Source organism: Mytilus californianus, unplaced genomic scaffold (assembly GCF_021869535.1).
Source record: "Mytilus californianus isolate M0D057914Y unplaced genomic scaffold, xbMytCali1.0.p SCAF_4, whole genome shotgun sequence".
NCBI lineage: Eukaryota > Metazoa > Mollusca > Bivalvia > Mytilida > Mytilidae > Mytilus > Mytilus californianus.
The window spans coordinates 43,558,605-43,578,993 of record NW_026262690.1 but is presented as its reverse complement, the minus strand read 5'-3'; the positions used below and the strand labels follow the sequence as shown (position 1 = coordinate 43,578,993).

The window sequence follows — 20,389 nt, the reverse complement described above, 5'->3', positions numbered from 1 at the left end:
GATCTCTACCTTGTGAGTAAACATATATAGGAGAAATGAGTCTCACTTCTTTAACAGAAACAATCAAGATCTAACATTAATAGTAAATTCTTCAAATAAAAAAAAATATTCAGAGACATTTAGCAACTACTGACAAAGTTCCTAAATTGGAACATGGAAATAGTTTATTTAGCAAAAATAACAGAAATCCTGTGAATCTAGCAACCTTAATATAATGATGTCAGATTGGATGTCAATTTGAGGAAAAGATGTCTACTTGAGATTGAATGTCGATCTCAGTCCAACATATATAAATACCAAACTTTTCAGATGGAACTGTTAAAGACAAACTGATGACCAATTTTTTTTATTTCCAGAATATTCACATTTTTATTTATGTTTTAGATGTTGGGACATTAACATTGTCAAGACATATTTTATTGGATCCCATTTTACTGTTTTTCATCATGATGTCTGTTTATTGTTTGTTAAAGTTTTCTTCATATAGACAAGAGTGAGTATGTTATTGAAAAAACATTGTGTACATAATTTAACAGCAATCATTTTCTCCCTGGAAATATACCTGATTGATGACATATAGGAAATGTAATTAAGATGTGAGAATGTCATATTTGTGTGCCTATTTTTGACCATTTAATATTAGAATATACTGAAGAACTCATATGGATATGAACAATTAAGCAGTGTTCTCCCCTGAAATTTATAGGTTACTGTAAATTCAGAAATAATTGCGAAGTTTTTGTAAAATGCGAAAATTATTGATGGTGAGTATCGCAATAATAAGAACTTGCATTCTGATATCTGATACATATATCTTAATGCAGATTTTCCTGAAATGGCAATAATTAATCTCACATTTTTGTCCATTCTTTAAAAATCGCAATAATAAATGCATGCAATAATTTCTGAATATACAGTAACAAGATTTCAGTCTATGATGTTCATGAACACAGCAAATGGGTCATTGTGTTTTAAAAAGGGGGCCATGCCTCATTGGAGTAACTGTCAATAAACCTCAATTATACACATATTATTTTAATTTATTAATCATATGTTTGTAATTCAATTCTCATCATTGTGTGCACAGACCCAGTTGGTTGGGGTAGGGACTTGGAAGATTTTACCAAAAATTGTCCTGATTTTTTCATGAATAACTTATGTGATCCTGGTACTGAAGAAAAAGATCAAAACACTGCGTTTGGAGGAACATTATAAAATTATCGTAAAAATTATAGTAAATTTGATGGCACTAAAGTGAAAAATTATAAAAATGTGGTGCCATAGTGCTTAAACCAATGGAAGTGAACCCTGCAATATATAAATACTTAATGATCTCTCAGTAATGATAATAAATTATGAAATAAATTTATCATAAACCTGAAAGAACAGAAATAGAGTATTACATCAGATCTTCAATCAATATACATCTTGAAAGATCACAATGGACAAAATAATCACAATGCATACACAATTTTATTTGATGATGAGGAATTTAGTATAAAGATTTTATAATGTGTTGACCAAAAAAGTCACAAATTTCTGTTGAACTGATACAAAAATGATATTTTTGCTATATGAAACCACATTAAGTGGGATCTTTATTGGGATCTCTTTTAATTGAAAATGCAAGGAAAATGACAAAATGTCCTTTGTGATTTTTTATGCCCCCGCCATAGAGGTAGGGGCATTAAGTTTTACCCTTGTCCGTCTGTATGTACGTACAAACGTCCGTACGTCCCAAAATTGGTTTCTGTTCTCTAACATGAGTTTGCCTCAACCAAATGTTATGAAACTTATACGCAATGCTTATTACCACAAAACACAGATCAAGTTTGAATTTTGGTGGCGTCACTTTAACCGTTCTAGAGTTATGCCCCTTTATAAATGGAAAAATTGCAAAATTTTTCATTTCCATTCTCTAACTTAAGTTTGCCTCAACCAAATGTTATGAAACTTATACACAATGCTTACTACCACAAAACACAGATCAAGTTTGAATTTTGGTGGCATCGCTTTAACCGTTCTAGAGTTATGCTCCTTTATAAATGGAAAAATTGCAAAATTTTTAGTTTACGTTCTCTTACTTAAGTTTGCCTCAACCAAATGTTATGAAACTTATACACAATGCTCATTGCCACAAAACACAGATCTAGTTTGAATTTTGGTGGCATCACTTTAACTGTTCTAGAGTTATGCTCCTTTATAAATGGAAAAATTGCAAATTTTTTATTTTCTTCTTAATATCAAGTAATTCTTAAATTGGAGTTATCTTCCTTTGTCCATGATTATAGTTGAATCAACTACAATCAATGCTTTATACAATGCAATGTTTAATTTTGACTTCCACTGATAAAACACAGATCAAGTTGAATTTTGGTAGTGTCACTTTAACCATTATTGAGTTATGCCCCTTTATAAATCGAAAGATTGCAAAATTTTTAGTTTCCATTCTGTAACTTAAGTTTGCCCCAACCAAACATTATGAAACCTATACACAATATTCAATACCACAAAACTATGATCAAGTACAAATTTTTTGTTTCCGTTTTCTAACTTTAGTTTGCCTCAACCAAATGTTATGAAACTTATACACAATGCTTATTACTACATAATACAGATTAAGTACGAAATTTGGTGGCAACACTTTTACCATTCTTGAGTTATGTCCCTTTATAAACATAAAAATTGCTGAATTTTTTAGTTTGTCTCAACCAAATGTTTTAAAACTTATACACAACCATTCTAGAGTTATGCGTGTTTACAAATAGAAAAATTGCTAAATTTTTAGTTTCTGTTCTCTACTTAAGTTAGCCTCAACCAAATGTTATGAGACTTACAATCAATGCTTATTACCACAAACATCAGATCAAGTTCAAATTTGGGTAGCATCACTTTTACCGTTTTTCAGTTATGTCCCTTTATAACTATATGATATGCAAGCGGGGGCATCATCTGTGTCCACATGTGGACACTATCCACATTTATTGTTCAGAGTTATATAGCACAACTCTTTTTTCCACTAACTGGACTGTTGTAACATTAAATAGAGTAAATGATGATTTTTTTTACTTAAATTGAAGATTTTTTAAAATCTAGGATTGATTGATGGTTCTGATCTTAAAAAGAAAAATGAATTGTATCTTATATTTTACAGATCATTTAGTATTTATTGGTGGTTTTGGCTGGCCCAGACTGGAATATTTTTAGCTTTTTCTATTGGGTATGTATATATGATAAAAGGAAGCAGTATAGTGTGGAGTTCATTTTTACTTACATAGGAAAACCCAGTGCAGTTACCTTTAACATATGAGGGTTTACACAAAATTACAAGATATCTATGCTTATTTAATGTACCATATATGTATTCAGAAAATTTATTTCTCATCAACGGTGTTAGAAACTATATAGTAGAAATACGAAAATATCAAACCAATAATAGGGATGCTAAAACAAGTGAATCGTTAGCTATGGAGGATAAACACAGATTAAATTGTTTTTTTGGGGGATTTGTTAATTTAGGTCAGTTGGAAATTCCATTGTTTAAATATGTATTGTTACAATGATATATAGCAAAATATGACTACAGCTGAAATATTCTGATTCATGTTAGTTAAAAATGTTTTGTGTACAAGAATATATAGATATGTTTATTTTAATTCTTATTTAAAATCATAGAATTTGTATATTTTCAGTGTTAAGTTTGTTGGTTTATTTATTATATTATTTGCTGGATATTCTACAGCAGCCGATCTATGGTGCCTTGTAGGAGAAAAATGTTTAAATATGGTAAAGTATTTCTTTTATATGTAAGATGAAAATTAGTGAGACACATCTTAACTTGATAAAAAAATAAGATAATAATATGAACCAATAAACAAGTTTTCTACATATTGTTATTGAATTTCAGTTAAGAGTCGCAAAACAAAGGTAATTTGGTAAATGAGTGCAAAGACTTTTTATATGCCCGTTTACAGGACGTATTATGGTATACCGTTGACCGTCTGTCTGTCCGTCTGTCCGTCGTCAACATGTTGGACATTAATTCAAAAACGCTTTAACCAATATGCATGAAACTGGTGAATTGTTTATATCTATTGACCTGAATTCCCTTTCATTTTTTATAAATTTCGGATTTACCACTTCCGAGTTTTGGGGTTTTATTCATTAAAAAAAGGGGGGATTTTCCAGTTTTCAGACAATAACTCCAAAAATATTTCACCAATTTGCAAGAAACCTTTGTGAATTGTTCATATCTATTGACGTGAGCTCTCTTTCGTTTTTATAAATTTCGGATTTACCGTTTCCGAGTTTTGGGGTTTTATTCATTAAAAAAGGGGGGATTTTCCAGTTTTCAGACAATAACTCAAAAACAATTTCACCAATTTGCAAGAAACTTTTGTGAATTGTTCATATCTATTGACATGAGCTCTCTTTCGTTTTTTATAAATTTAGGATTTAGCGTTTCCGAGTTTTGGGGTTTTATTCATTAAAAAAGGGGGGATTTTCCAGTTTTCAAACAATAACTCAAAAACAATTTCACCAATTTGCTAGAAACTTTCGTGAATTGTTTATTTCTATTGACATGAGCTCCCTTTTGATTTTTATAAATTTCAGACTATACGTTTTCAATTTATGGGGTTTTATTCATTACAAAAAGGGGGATTTTCCAGTTTTCGGACAATAACTCAAAAATGCTTTCAGTATTTTTTACGAAACTTTGGTAAATTGTTTATATCTATTTTTGTAAGCTCCCTTTTGATTTTTATAAATTTTCGTGTTTCCAAGTTATAAGATTTTATTTGTTTATAGTCTGACAACAGATTTACTATGTATTATGCTACAGCAATGTGTATTGCACAACAGCAAGAAATCTTTCATACAACCAATTTCAAGTTCTTTGACTACATTTATTCAGAAACCTATAAAATATCAAATATTTAATTACAATCCAAATTCAGACCTGTATCAAGCTTGAATATTGTGTCCATTTTTGCCCCAACTGTTCAGGGTTGGACCTCTGCGGGCGTATCCAGCTGCGCTCAGCGAAGCAGTTTATTATTGTTTGTAGCCACTAATATTTTGCAAAATTTATTAATAGATTTATTTGATTGTATTTGTGTGGTTTTCATGGCAAAATCATTAATTTTGTTGGGGGGGGGGTCATACTTTTTTTCAAAATTTCAAATTTTTTTCATAGTTTTTTGTTTGTTTTTTTTTTTCCAAAAAATTTTCCATTTTTACATTGATTATTTCTGATTAATATATAAAAGCAACAAATACTGATATGGCAGGAGATACACTCCAAACAGGGTGTGTAAATTATTATATATAACAGATTAACTAAGTATTGTGCAACAGCACAGTATTGCACAATACATGTAGCACAGTATTGCGCAATAGCAAGAAATCTTCAGTTGAAAATAAATACAAATCTTTTAACCAATTTCAATGGGATTAATTTAAAGCCTTTAATTTTTGGGGGTTCTAACCTTGTATTACTATTTTGGATACTGGGCCCCATTTTTAAATTGGTCTACATTGAGGTCCAAAGGGTCCAAAGTTAAACTTTGTTTGATTTCATCAAAAACTGAATTATTGTGGCTCTATGATATGCTGAATCTTATTGTGCATTTAGATTTTTTATTTTGGGCCCTCTTTTCAAATTAGTCCATATTAAGGTTTGAAGGCTCCAAAATTAAACTTTGTTTGATTTCAGCTAAAATTAAATTTTTGGTGTTTTTTTATTTTCTGAATCTAACCATGTTGTTAGATTTTGGATATCAGACCATACTAGGTAAATTAAATGTCCCATTTCAAATTTTTAAGATCTTTGACCACATTTATTTTGTGTCAGAAACCTATATTATGTCAAAAATTTGATCACAATCCAAATTCAGACGGTATCAAGCTTGAATATTGTGTCCAAACTTGTCGCAACTATTCAGGGTTTGACCTCTGCGGTCGTATCAGGCTGCGCTCACGAAGCATTTTATTATCAGTGTTAAGTTAACCATTATGAAATCAGTGATGAGTCTGGGTCAGAGTTATTAAAGCCAGGTCAAACAAATATAACATCACTCAGTCAAGATATGGGGTTTTATGAAGAGCCGAGTAGAGTGATACAGGTGCAGGGAAGATCCAATATTTTTTTCAACTTTTTCAAATTTTACGGGAACTTGTGTGATTTTAAGTATTGGCGGACAAATTTGCATACAAGTGTAAATACGTCTATAACAGTTAACTGTAGATATGACAGTTTATAACTGTTTTTTGATTATTAACGCAAAATTTCTTACTGTTCATGTTATACAAATTTAATGTAGTATTTATAAAGTATTAAACTTATTTTTAAAGTTATTGTTTATGTTTTAATGTAATTATTTAGTAGATATTTATTTTCATTTTAAAGTGAAAAATATGTGAAAAAATTAATGGCCCATGACCATATGTTTTTTTACAGGTGTTAATTGTGAAACATTTCCTAGCCAGAGTACTTTGTCTGATCATTTTACCAGCTATTGTTTATATGATGGTGTTTGCAGTTCATCTTAAAATATTGAATCACAGGTAAATGTACATGTCTATTAACACATAAAAAATGATTTGATTGAACATGGTTTAAATACCTACATCATTTAAGAAACATTCTATTTGTATAAAAAGTCAATCTATAAGTCGCTCCTAACCAGTTTTCAATAACATTTTGTAATACATTTGTAATTGGATGTTAATTATATTCTCTGATAAAACATCCATCAACCATGTTGCTGTTTATACCAAACCTACACATCTGGTCATTGTATTAAGTAATAGCCATCTATTTAACTAATTAGTTAAAATCCTTGTATACTCATTCATCCTTGATTTTCAAATTTGTTTCCAGATATTAGAATTAGGTTAGTTATACCCCCGCCTTTAAAAAAGTGGGGGTATACTGTTTTACATCTGTCTGTCCATCCATCTGTCCATCCGTCAGTCTGTCAGTCCTTCCATCCATCCCATGAAAATTTTTCGTCACATTTTTCTCAGGAACTACAATACAAGGCTTTCTGAAATTTGGTTTCAAGGTTTATATAAGTCGGCTATACCGTGTGATGCGTTTTCAGATTCATCACTCAACAACTTCCTGTTTACCAAACACTTGTATCATTTTACACATGATAGTTAAGTTGAAAATGTTCGGCACATTTTTCTCATGATCTACAATAATAGGATTTCTGAAATTTGGTTTCAGGGTTTATATAAGTCGGCTCTACCGTGTGGTGCGTTTTCAGATTCATCACTTAACAACTTCCGGTTTACCGAAATATTTGGGCGGGGGTATCATCAATGAGCAGTAGCTCGCAGTTTCACTTGTTTGTCCTCTGTTTCATTCTTGGACATTTTTCCTGTATTTCGGTGGTTTTATGTAATACATATGAATTGTGTTGTAACAATTCGCACCTTAGCTCCTAAGAAAGAGTATGAATTCTTTATCCAGAGTAAAATAAAACTTTTAAAAATTGGTTGGTTTCTAAGTAACTGTACATGAAAGAAACACATATATAGCAAATAAAGACATTTAACCTTCACCTTTTTATACCACCGTAAAAAAATTTTTGGGATTGTATAATGGTATGATTGCGTCTGCATCGTCGTAGTCTGCGTCGTCGTCCGAAGACATATTGGTTTCCGGACAATAACTTTAGTTTAAGTGAATGGATCTTTATGAATTTTTTTAAGAAGGTTCAATACCACAAAAGGAAGGTTGGGGTTGATTTTGGGGATGATGGTCCCAACCGTTTAGGAATTAGGGGCCCAAAAAGGGGCCTAAAACAAGCATTTTTCTAGTTTCAGGAAAAAAACTTGTGTATAAGTATTTCGATTGCTCTGAAATTGTACCACAATGTTTAATACCACAAGTAGAAGGTTGGGATTCATTTTAGGGGTTATGGGGCCAACAGATTAGGAATTAAGGGCCAAAAACAAGCATTTTTCTAGTTTCCAGACAATAACTTGTGTGTAAGTGTATGGATCTCTCTGACATTGTACCACAAGGTTCCATATAACAAAGGGAAGACTGGGATTGAGTTTGGGGTTAATTGCCCCAAACATGTAGGAATTAGGGGCCAAAAAAGGGCCAAAAACAAGCATTTTTCTAGTTTCCAGACAATAACTTGTGTGTAAGTGTATGGATCTCTCTGAAATTGTACTACAAGGTTCCATACTTCAAAGGAAAGGCTGGGATTGAGTTTTGGGGTTATTGCTCCACGGGGGGTTTCAATAAGTTGGGGGGGGGGGAATTTTTTTCCCAATTTTTTTTAAGGGATTCATATTTTTTTTTCAAAATTTTTAAAATTTGAAAATTTTTTAAAAGTTTCAAGAAGAAATCTTCAGTTGCACAGTATTGCCCAATGGATTTATAAGATCTTTGACCACATTTATTTTGTGTCAGAAACCTATATTATGTCAAAAATTTGATTACAATCCAAATTCAGACAGTATCAAGCTTGAATATTGTGTCCAAATTTGACCCAACTGTTCAGGGTTTGACCTCTGCGGTCGTATCAGGCTGCGCTCAGCAAAGCATTTTATTGTACTTATCAGCGCATTATTATAACCAGACATCACCCTTATTTTCATAATCTAAAGATATGTTAAAGTGCTTGGATTGGGACCATTTGCTTAAATAGTATGCATGAATGATCAAGGGTATTTGTTTCTCATTCTGTTTGAAGTGTCTTTGTATCTGTATTTCATTTTAAGGAGAATTTGGTCTAAATGGAAGATTTTGTATTGCTCCTGTTAAGAAATTTACACAATTTTAATTGTACACACTGGTTTTTAACTGCACTGTAAATATTGATTTTGTCTGCAACTTGCGATAATACGCCAGATGGTGGACTGAACTGTAATTGGAAGAAGAAGAAGTTTATTCACAACTTTGTAGACACATGACAATTTACAGCTTGACATATTATACAGGCACCTGTCTATTGTTTAAGACTGTATAATGCCATCTAGATATCGTCTAGTTACTTTTGCCTTTGGGTTGCTGTCTCTTGTATACCCACATATTCTATTTTTCATTTTGTAGATGAAGTTGTCATTTGACTTATTTGACATTTGACATATTTTTTTTGTAAAGCTAACTCTCTGACAGTTACTTTGCTTAAAAGTCAGAAATAATATATGTGTATATGAATAAAAGGAGATGTGGGGTGTATATCAATTAATCAGCATATCAATGATAAAATCAAATCAAAAGACATCTAGGTATATAAGCGAAAAACATTACAGAAGGATAAAATGCACAATATAAAAGAAAATCTCTGAAATGTCGAAATTTTCAAGAGTATAAAAACATTTTTTTAACTTCTTACAGTGGTTCTGGTGATGGTTTTTACAGTTCAGGATTTCAGTCACAGTTGATGGGTAACAGATTATATAATGTCAGCATGCCTGAAAGTAAGAAATATAACAGATTATATATAGAATGTCAGCATGCCTGAAAGTAAGAAATATAACAACATTTTGTATTGTTATAACTATTGCCAACAATATTGTTTATGCTGAGTAACATATAGTAGGTATCATAGATACATTGCGACTCAGATATGTTTCATTTATTGAGAAGAGAGAAAAAAATTGTTTCATAAGTCTTCTATGGGGAACATCTCATTAACATTTATTTCTCAAGACAAATTTCTAAAGATTATATTTTCTGACTCATTAAAAATTGGAGACAAAACACATCATTTTATTTAACTACATTGTAAAGAAATGACAAAAATCATTTGTCCATGACAAAATCTTTTAGATATTGCCTATGGAAGTGAGTTTACACTGAAGCAGAGGAGAACAGGAGGAGCCTATTTACATTCACATTGGCACCTCTATCCTGAAGAACATCCTCCACAACAACAACAGGTCAGCAATTAACTTGAGATATGGTATTATTTTCCAGTGGTACTAAATTAGAAATACAATCATCACAATCCATTACATGATCAAAGAACAACAATGTCAATAGGCAATTATTATCAAGCTTGTTATTTTATTTTTTATTATACCCCCGCTTTAAAAAAGTGGGGGTATACTGTTTTACTTCTGTCTGTCCGTCCCATGAATATTTTAGTCGCATTTTTCTCAGGAACTACATCATTAGGATTTCTGAAATTTGGTTTCAGGGTTTATATGAGTCAGCTATACCGTGTGATGCGTTTTCAGATTCATCACTCAACAACTTCCTGTTTACCGAAATATTTGAGCGGGGGTATCATCAGTGAGCAGTAGCTCGCAGTTTCACTTGTTTTTTTCTCAAGAAACCATTAAACATGATCCCCTGAATTAAAGAAGAATGTAAGTAGTACCACGCCACAGAGGTTTAACATTTTACAGCTATGTTATAATTTTCACCACAGCATTGTTTTTTTCAACATTACACAAATATGTTTAAAGGCTTTCATAAAATGTAAAATTAAAATTTGAAGTGTACTTTTAAGATTGAATATGCAAATTAAGTTTTTAGTTTAAGTTACAAATTAAAAACTTTGAATATTTTTTTTTAGTTTACCTTTAGAACATAACTATTTTATACATTTCAATATGCAAACTTTACTTATAACTCCAATATGAAATACAGTAATTTGGAAATAGTACATTTATTGTCCTTTTGGGAATTATGATTAATAATGGTTCTAAGAATAAATTGGCTGAAAAATAAAGCCTTTGTCTGGTTATTTTTTTTTTCTTAGTTTCATTATAAATTGATTGGAGAAAGCTGTGCATTGTCAGCATTTTTTTTGCATTGTAAAATTATTTTCCATCATTTGGAGAAAATTCAGTAACTAATAAAGCTGATTAGATGCCCAGGAAGCGGTACTAAGATTGTTAATATTAGACAGTTTCATTTCTGTTACTCATTCAAGAAAAATGTAAATAATGATAATGATTAGTTAAAAGTATTTGTTAGAATGAGTACGGACCCATCTCCACTGTAGGTTACAACATATGCTCACAAAGATGAAAACAACAAGTGGATAATAAAACCAGCAGATACACAGTGGACAAAAACAGACTCTCCAGCTCTAGTCAAGAGTGGAGATCTTGTTAGATTAGAACATATAGTGTAAGATTTGTTGTGAATTTGTTATTTTACAATTTTCATTTTCATGTATTGCCTACAATAGAAGGTCACATCAACTTGAAATTTTGTAAATATATTCATTATGATATGAACTTTTAAAATTATATGGCAAATAACGATTATGACCCCAAAATTACAGTTCACTGAAAGTGGAAATGTTATGTTGTAAAATCAGTACAATCTCAGGTTAAAGTTTTGGGTTAAGATAGTTTCTCATGAATCTGTGGTCATATCAACCTTAAACTTAGTACACATGTTCATTATGAACCTTTTAAATTATATGTCTTATTTTGGTCTGGACATCTATTTCATGGATCACTGAACATAGCAATGTGATAATGAGAGCTGGACATGATGTCCACATATTCCTGTTAATTCTCTGACAATGAATGCTTCACTAATGTATGTTTAATCCCCTCTGTACTACCAAATCTAATTTAATTGGTATTTATTTGGTAAAAGTCGACATGCAGTGTTAAGGAATTTGCTTTGTAATCTGAAGGGACTGAGTGTACCACCATGTTATTTCAAATGCAACAGTTAAAATGTCAGACTTTCCTTTTTGTTCTACTCTAGGACTTATGTATAAATTGCAACTGTGCTATTCGTGTAGTCAAATAACATTAATAAATATAAATATAGATATTTGTGATTCTAATTGTCAATGAATGTTTGAGAAACTAGCAAAAATTACACAAAAACTAATGATTACAATCATTTATATAAATGATTTTTTTTTTTAACGATTTTTTGTATAGCATTGTGTTAAAAAATATAATTAAATTCTTATGAAAGTTCATATTAAGAAAACTAAACTACATGTATTTGATACTATTACAGAACGCAGCGACTGTTACATTCTCACCGAGAACCAGCACCTTTAACAAAGAGACATTATCAAGTAGCTGGTTATGGAGTGGTGTGTAACTTTACTCAATCATAATGAGAAGTGAAATGTTAATAATATTAGGATAAGAAATCCTGTATACTTCAATGATACATTGTGCATTTTTCAATTGAAATGAAACATACAAATTAACATACAGGGATCGTTAGTGAAAATAGCAAGAATAGATACTGGGTACTTACAATAATATTTCTGTTTCCTGAAATCTTAGATACATTGCTATAGCATATAAGTTTCAAAATAAACTGTAGGACACATGTATAAGGCTTTTTGTAATGTTAATTTGAATCTGTGCCTTTAAAAAGTACTATAGATCCACTATAAGTGACAAGTGAAAAGGTCTAATGCAATCCCTTCTTTAATGGAATTAAACACAGTTACCCTGTTGTTTTGCATATTTTACTTTGATGCATCACTTTTACATCTATCAGCATGTCAAACAAATTGTTTGGCACTTTTGATTACTTCAATATGACGTTAAGGACTTTCTTTATGAATATATACAAGACTTAATTAGCAGTGTAATGCTTAATTACTGTGCATTCATTTATTTTCGTGGGTACCAATTTTCGTGGATTGAGGAAAACTTTACTTTTTCGTGGATATTAAATTTCATGCTTTTTCCAAAGTCCGCATACAAGCCTATAGAAAATTTGTACTTCGTTGAACATTTAAATTCGTGGTTCTACGAAATCAACGAAAATTGGTATCCAACGAATAATAACGAATCCACAGTAGATTGATTTAATTTTATTGTTTTACTGAGATCATAACAGAGAAATTGTATGCTTACAGAATGGTTCAGGTGATGCTAATGATGTATGGATCCTTGAAGTGGTGGGAGGGTCTACAGGGGCTGTTGTACAAACAGTCAGGTCACATGTCAGACTGATACACTACCATGTAAGGTGTGCTCTACAGTCACATGATAAAAAACTGCCAAAATGGTATGTTCAATTGTAATTTATTGTTCTGATATCCAGGAAATGGTCTGATGTGTTATAGGGTCTGGGTACTAGAAATTATATACAAGAAAAGTTCATGTTTTAACTACTTTAATTATAAATACAGTGAACTGATCAGTTATGGATTGGCATACTTTTAAGCAGTTTTTAAATTTTAAAGATATAAAATATATGTATAATTAAGAAATAATTCATGGGGGCTTGAATTTATACTGATTTTACCTCGATCGATAGCGAGGGGTAAAATATCAGCATAAAGGGCAAACCCATGGTAAAATCAGTATAAATTCAAGCCCCCATGAATTATTTCTTAATTATACATATATTTTAGATGCTCTAGACAAAGGCAAACATTTGCTGTTCCAGTAATTAAACACACTATTAATATTGACGTAAAAAAACGGAGAAAACTGAATGAGTGACATGCTTAAACTGTCTACAATAATGTAGTTAGATAGGTTTGGATTAATTTAAATGATAATCTTACTTGTATTTAAAAAAATTGGCTTTTAACAAATTTTATAATAATTTGTTTATGTTTCCTTGTTTTGATGACTTTCAGTTTCACAACCGTGCATTTTCCCGTAAAATGCTTATATTCTTAAGTCATCGTTCAATGATGTCATTTACACCGATTGACATTGGGTAGCTCATTCATAAAGAAGCATATGACGTGGGAGTATGATCGCCTGAACAGCCCAAATAAATCATGAAGTTGCCAATTATGTTTTACCATGGGTGTGTACTCAAAGTGTTTGAAGAACGTCATATTAAAATACACAATCAAGTTAACATCAATCACCAAAAATATTAGACAGTAGAACAGACCACACCAACCATGTATAAATATTCTGATAGTAATGCCTACTATTTTCTTCCTTTGTGTTCCTTTTTATTGCTGTCTCCCTCAATCTATCAATTTCATGTTGCCTCAATATAGCTTAGTCCATCTGCTTTGACATTGATACTTTTTAGAAAATGAAGGTCTCTGGGATCTTCTTCCATTTAGATTATGTTCTTATAGTTTCCTTTATATTATTGTGAAAATGGGAATTTTTTGTTTATCTTTTTAATGAAATCAAATATCACTTTATATTTTTGCTTGTTACATTGACCACAAAGATGTACATAAATAGCATTTATTTTTTTCAGGTATAGTTTTGTTGCAGACTCACAATCATAAAATTAAATTCTGTATTAACAGCCATCAATTCAAGGAATCCTTAGAGTTGATTAAGATCAGGATATAAATTGTGTACTGTTATCCTAGACTATACAGATTGTATGGTAAATATTGGAATGAAATTCTTTGATCGTTTGAATTAATTGATGGAAATCAAAGATCTCTCTGAAATTTATTGCAGATGTGTAAAACTATGAAATTTTATAATGTTCAATTTTATAGGGGTTGGGAGCAGCTAGAAGTTACATGTAACCCTAATATAAAAGATAAAAAGACTTTATGGAGTGTTGAAGAAGTAACAGATCAAAGATGTAAGATATACAAGTACACACAGTTTAATCTCTACAGTATTATTCTACTTCTGCATTTTAAAATATAGGAAACAAAATTTTTTTTATTAATATAAAAGAAGATGAAATAAGTAATAGTTGAGGGTGTGTTTACAACAACTACATTTCTTTCCTTATCATTTAATACCTATGCTTGCATTTTTCTATCAGATTTGTGATAGATCTAATAGTGTCCACCTTATGGTGCCAAGCTCTATACAATATACTTTTCTTTTTATACCCCCGCTTTATTATACCCCCGCTTTAAAAAAGTGGGTGTATACTGTTTTACCTCTGTCTGTCCTTCCGTCAGTCCATCCGTCCCATGAATATTTTCGTCGCATTTTTCTCAGGAACTACTTGACAAGGATTTCTGAAATTTGGTTTCAGGGTTAATATAAGCAAGTTACACCGTGTGATGCGTTTTCAGATTCATCACTCAACAACTTCCTGTTTACCGAACACTTGTATTATTTTACACATGATAACCAAGTTGAAAATTTTCGTCATATTTTTCTCAGGAACTACTTGACAAGAATTTCTTAAATTTGGTTTCAGGGTTTATATAAGTAAGTTACACAGTGTGATGCGTTTTCAGATTCATCACTCAACAACTTCCTGTTTACCGAACCCTTGTATTATTTTACACATGATAGCCAAGTTGAAAATTTTCGTCACATTTTTCTCAGGAAGTACTTGACAAGGATTTCTGAAATTTGGTTTCAAGGTTTATATAAGTAAGTTACACCTTGTGATGCGTTTTCAGATTCATCACTCAACAACTTCCTGTTTACCAAACACTTGTATTATTTTACACATGATAGCCAAGTAGAAAATTTTCGTCACATTTTTCTCAGGAACTACTTGACAAGGATTTCTGAAATTTGGTTTCAGGGTTTATATAAGTCAGCTTTACAGTGTGATGCGTTTTCAGATTCATCACTCAACAACTTCATGTTTACCGAAATATTTCGGCGGGGGTATCATTAGTGAGCAGTAGCTCACAGTTTTACTTGTTTCTTTTTAATTGAACTTTTTCAACATTCTCATCTCAACATGTTGTGGTCCCAAAAAGTTTGACTACCTAACAAAAACTGTTATTTATTTTTCAGTACCTAATGCCAGTTTTGAGTTATATTCCCCAAGCTTCTTGGAAAGGTTCATTGAAAGTCATGCAGTCATGACACAAGTATGTACAAAATGTTTATTTACCAAGGATGTAAAGAAGACATAGTTTTACCTAATAATGCACACAGATTTTGATTATTTTTCTTTTAAATTTCAAAAGTAGATATTTTCATGTAAAATAAAAAAAAATCAAATTAATAAATATATTAATAGAAGACCAGGTCAACATACTAGTGTTGTTGTATCAGCACAGTGCTATGTATATAAAAGGGAGATAATTTTATGTTTCAGAGTCACATTTTGAAATCTTTTCAATTCATTATTCAGAAACAAATGGTTTGCACACATGATTGACCCATTTGTTTTTTCTGATTACCAAAAAGAATAATAACAATAAACTAGTTTTACAGACTTTGGCTTTTCACAGGTAACACTTTCCCTATATTACCAAGTACACTCTGTACTAACAAAACATTAGTAAGAAAATCATGAATTCTAAAACATTTAGTAGGTATAACATTCCTATAAAGGTATACATGCTATATTTTAGAAAACAGCACATTCAATATATGGGCTACAATATTGTGCAAATGATTGGTATTTGAAGGGCATTCTTGTGCTAGGCATTGTTTTCAGTGCAGGTGTTTTTTTACCAGTATAGTCAAAGTGGCAAGTATGTTTGTCAAGTGTGTTTTCAGCACTTTCTCTGTAAGGCTTCTAAATATTGGTTGAAATTTGGTATAAAATCACATTAGAAGAAGTTACAGATCAAGTTTGAGGTCCATTCCTGAGCAATTTTTGCCAAAGTTGTGACCTGTGGAAATAATAAAGTAGTAGAGAATCTCAGTGTTTTGCACTTTTCCTGTTATGCTTGAATCAATGAATTAGATATTTTGTATATAGTCCTGCCTAAAGGTGTTACAGACTTAGTTGGAGTTTTGTTATATTTGAATGATTTTTGTGGAAGTTGTAGCCATTTAACATTGCAAATTGCTTGAAAATATCAGTTTTTGACACATTTGTTTACCCCTGTCTGTCTGTCCTTGTTTCGCTTGTCCCATGAAATCTCAGTTTTATTCTTGAGAACTACATAGCTTTCTGAAACTTGGTATCAGGGTTTTTTTTTATATGCCCGTTTACGGGACGTATTATGGTATACCGTTGTCCGTCTGTCCGTCCGTCGTCAACATGTCGGACTTTTAACTCAAAAATGCTTTAACCAATTTGCATAAAACTTTGCTGAATTGTTTACATCTGTTGACATGAGCTCCCTTTCGTTTTTTATAAATTTTAGATTTTACGTTTCCGAGTTATGGGGTTTTATTCATTAAAAAAAGGGGAATTTTCCAGTTTTCGGATAATAACTCAAGAATGCTTTCACCAATTTGCAAGAAATTGTGGTGAATTGTTTTTATTTATTGACATGAGCTCCCTTTAGAATTTAATAAATTTTACATTTCACATTTCTGAGTTATGGGGTTTTATTCATTAAAAAAGGGGGGATTTTCCAGTTTTCGGACAATAACTCAAAAATCTTGTCAACAATTCTCATGAAACTTTGGTGAATTGTTTATATCTATTGATGTAAGCTCCCTTTTGATTTTCATAAATTTCTTATATGACATTGAGAATTAATTGAACTTTATTTGTTTATAGTCTGAGTACAGATTTACTAAGTATTGCGCAACAGCACAGTGTATTGCACAACAGCAAGAAATCTTTAATTGAATATGAATTCAATTCATATGACCAATTTCAAGTTCTTTGACTACAATTATTCAGAAACCTATAATATGTCAAATATTTAATTACAATCCAAATTCAGACCTGTATCAAGCTTGAATATTGTGTCCTATTTTGCCCCAACTGTTCAGGGTTGGACCTCTGCGGGCGTATCCAGCTGCGCTAAGCAAAGCAGTTTATTATCATTCATATTATAACATGCAACCATCAAGTTTAAGTTTACAATGCGTTTTGCTGAAGTGGTCCTAGAACATAGTAAATTGCTAATAAATAAATGCTTGATGGATTGGGTTGGACCCATAGTTGTTGGCAATATCCACATCTTAAAAAAATCATTCCAACTTGAATGATAATAAGCTGGAAATTAGGCTTTACACTGGTCATGCAAAACACATCCAATTTTAACATAACACCCGGAAGGGGACATTGTATTGTATATGCAATACCCTCAAAATGCTTGTTATCTTAAAGACGCATTTTATCCAAATCATTTTTAACCTATGATTTATTTATCTCATTCTGTAACTTATATACGGTAATTCAAATGTCCATTTAGTTCAGTAAGCAGGAAAAGTGGCTAACTAAATGTTACGGTCACCTATTGCATTAATCTAGAAAGGTATATAAGGGTAAAATTTATCTGAATATAGTGTTGATGCTGTTAATTGTGGCAAATTAAGAGACATTTATTTTTTTATATTTGTATGTGATATTCAGTACTTTCATTTCTAAGGGTAACAGTGGACTGAAACCAAAGGAAGGGGAGATAACTTCTAGACCATGGCAGTGGCCTATAAATTACAGAGTAAGTTATGCTAGTAATGTAAATTCAGAAATTATTGCATACATTTATTATTGTGATTTTTGAAGAATGGACATAAATTCAAGATTAATTATAGCAATTTCAGGAAAATCTGCATATAGATATCTGTATAAGATATCAGAATGCGAGTTCTTATTATTGCATTACTCACCCAGTCCCATTATTTTTGCAATAATAAAAACCTGGCAATAATTTCTTAATTTACGGTATATATACTTGAAGACTTAATATCTGAGACCTCTGGGAACTATTGGGGTTTTTTTTCAATTTTTTCGAAAGAAATCTTATTTCTATTGACTATTATTTAATTGCCTGATCCCTTTGCAGTCAGGTATGTTAAAGCTGATTGATTGATTTTTAGCTCACCTGGCCCAAAGGGCCAAGTGAGCTTTTCTCATAACTTGGCGTCCATTGTTGTCTGTCGTCGTCTTTATTTTTTAACATTTTGAACTTCTTCTAGAGAACCACTGAATGGAATGAAACCAAACATGGCATGAATGTTCCTTATGAGGTGCTGACCAAGTGTTGTTACTTTGTACCCGATCCATCATCCAAGATGGCCACCAGCGGGGGACTTCGTTTAACATAGGACCCTATGGACAATACATACAAATGTCTTCTTTTAGAGAACCACAGAATGGAATGAAACCAAACATGGCATGAATGTTCCTTATGAGGTGCTGACCAAGTGTTGTTACTTTGAAGCCGATCCATCATCCAAGATGGCCACCAGCGGGGGACATAGTATAACATAGGAGCCTATATGGGAAATACATACAAATGTCTCCTTTTAGAGAACCACTGAATGGAATGAAATAAAACATGGCATGAATGTTCCTTATGAGCTGTTGACCAAGTGTTGTAACTTTGTAGGCGATCAATCATCCAAGATGGCTGCAAGCGGGGACTTAGTTTAACATAGGACCCTAAGGGAAATACATACAAATGTTTCCTTTTAGAGAATCACTGAATGGAATGAAACCAAACATGGCATGAATGTTCCTTATGAGGTGCTGACCAAGTGTTGTTACTTTGTAGCAAATCCATCAACCAAGATGGCTCCCAATAGGGGACTCAGTTAAACAAAGGACCCTATGGGAAAAATATACAAATGTCTTCTTCTAGAAAACTGCTTAATGGATTGAAACCAAACATGGTATGAATGTTTCTTTTGAGGTGCTGACCAAGTGTTGTTACTTTGTAGCTGATTTGTAATTGTCCTTATAAAATCATTTTCTACAATTTCAATGAATTTATTGGTAATTTCTGTAAACTTTACAAAAGTCTTCTGCTTTTGATTAAATTATGGGGCCAATATTATACCAAATTTGGCCTCAATCATTATTAGGGTATCTGTTATGATTTTAATCTATTTTTACATGATTTACAAAACCAAAGTAGAATCAGGTGAGCGACACAGACTCTTGAGAGCCTCTAGTTGGAGTTTATGCCACTATCGGCACTATTGACTATTTCGTGGCATCCAGTTTTTTTTTTGGTACAGGAAGCTGGAATCCCGGGAGAAAACCACTGACTGACCTTCTGCAGGAAAACTGGTAATTGTAGTCAATTAAGATTAAGGTACTTGCCACCTGTGGTTTTGAACTCACAACCCTAGTGTTGACAGGCTAGGCATACAGATGAACTACTTAGACCAATCGGCTACTGAAGCCCACTCGATTGTATATAAAGGATATATGTTAAGATATCTTAAAGTGCTGACATAATTTTGTATGAACTTGATCATTACAATGTAATTTTAGTGTTCACTCATGTGTTATAATAATTGTCAAACATTTTGTTCTTTTCTAGGGACAGATGTTTTCAGGAAAAGATCACAGAATTTACCTGTTAGGAAACCCTGTAATATTTTGGGGTTGTCTAGGATTAACTTTTGTGTTTATAATTGCATATTCGATTGATACAGTCAAATCACGGAGAGGTTTGAAAAATAATAAATACTGGAGAGGTAATATCATCTATGTTGCAAGCAAAATTTCTCCTCGTTATTAGTCCCCTACCGACGAAGTCGAAGGGGACTTTAGGTTTGCACTCCGTTCGTCTGTCTGTCTGTCCATCTGTCAGTCTGTCCATCCGTCAGTCCGGCAAATCAGCTTTCCACATTTTTTCTCTTCGTTCTTGAAGATATTGATTTGATATTTGGTATATAGTTTTATCATGAC

The 20,389-nt window shown here is 31.8% G+C and overlaps 1 protein-coding gene across 1 annotated transcript in view; it reads left to right on the top strand.

Moving 5' to 3' along the window:
• Window positions 1–20,389, top strand: part of LOC127698334 (protein O-mannosyl-transferase 2-like) — a 50,339-nt gene that overhangs the window by 6,771 nt on the left and 23,179 nt on the right. The window contains exons 5-17 of the mRNA XM_052201740.1: window positions 385–493; window positions 3,155–3,220; window positions 3,693–3,786; window positions 6,461–6,567; window positions 9,365–9,447; window positions 9,800–9,909; window positions 10,983–11,110; window positions 11,969–12,047; window positions 12,831–12,982; window positions 14,406–14,494; window positions 15,625–15,701; window positions 18,117–18,188; window positions 20,019–20,175. Of these exons, the coding sequence (XP_052057700.1) occupies window positions 385–493; window positions 3,155–3,220; window positions 3,693–3,786; window positions 6,461–6,567; window positions 9,365–9,447; window positions 9,800–9,909; window positions 10,983–11,110; window positions 11,969–12,047; window positions 12,831–12,982; window positions 14,406–14,494; window positions 15,625–15,701; window positions 18,117–18,188; window positions 20,019–20,175 (1,323 nt within the window). The remainder of the gene's footprint in view (window positions 1–384; window positions 494–3,154; window positions 3,221–3,692; window positions 3,787–6,460; window positions 6,568–9,364; window positions 9,448–9,799; window positions 9,910–10,982; window positions 11,111–11,968; window positions 12,048–12,830; window positions 12,983–14,405; window positions 14,495–15,624; window positions 15,702–18,116; window positions 18,189–20,018; window positions 20,176–20,389) is intronic.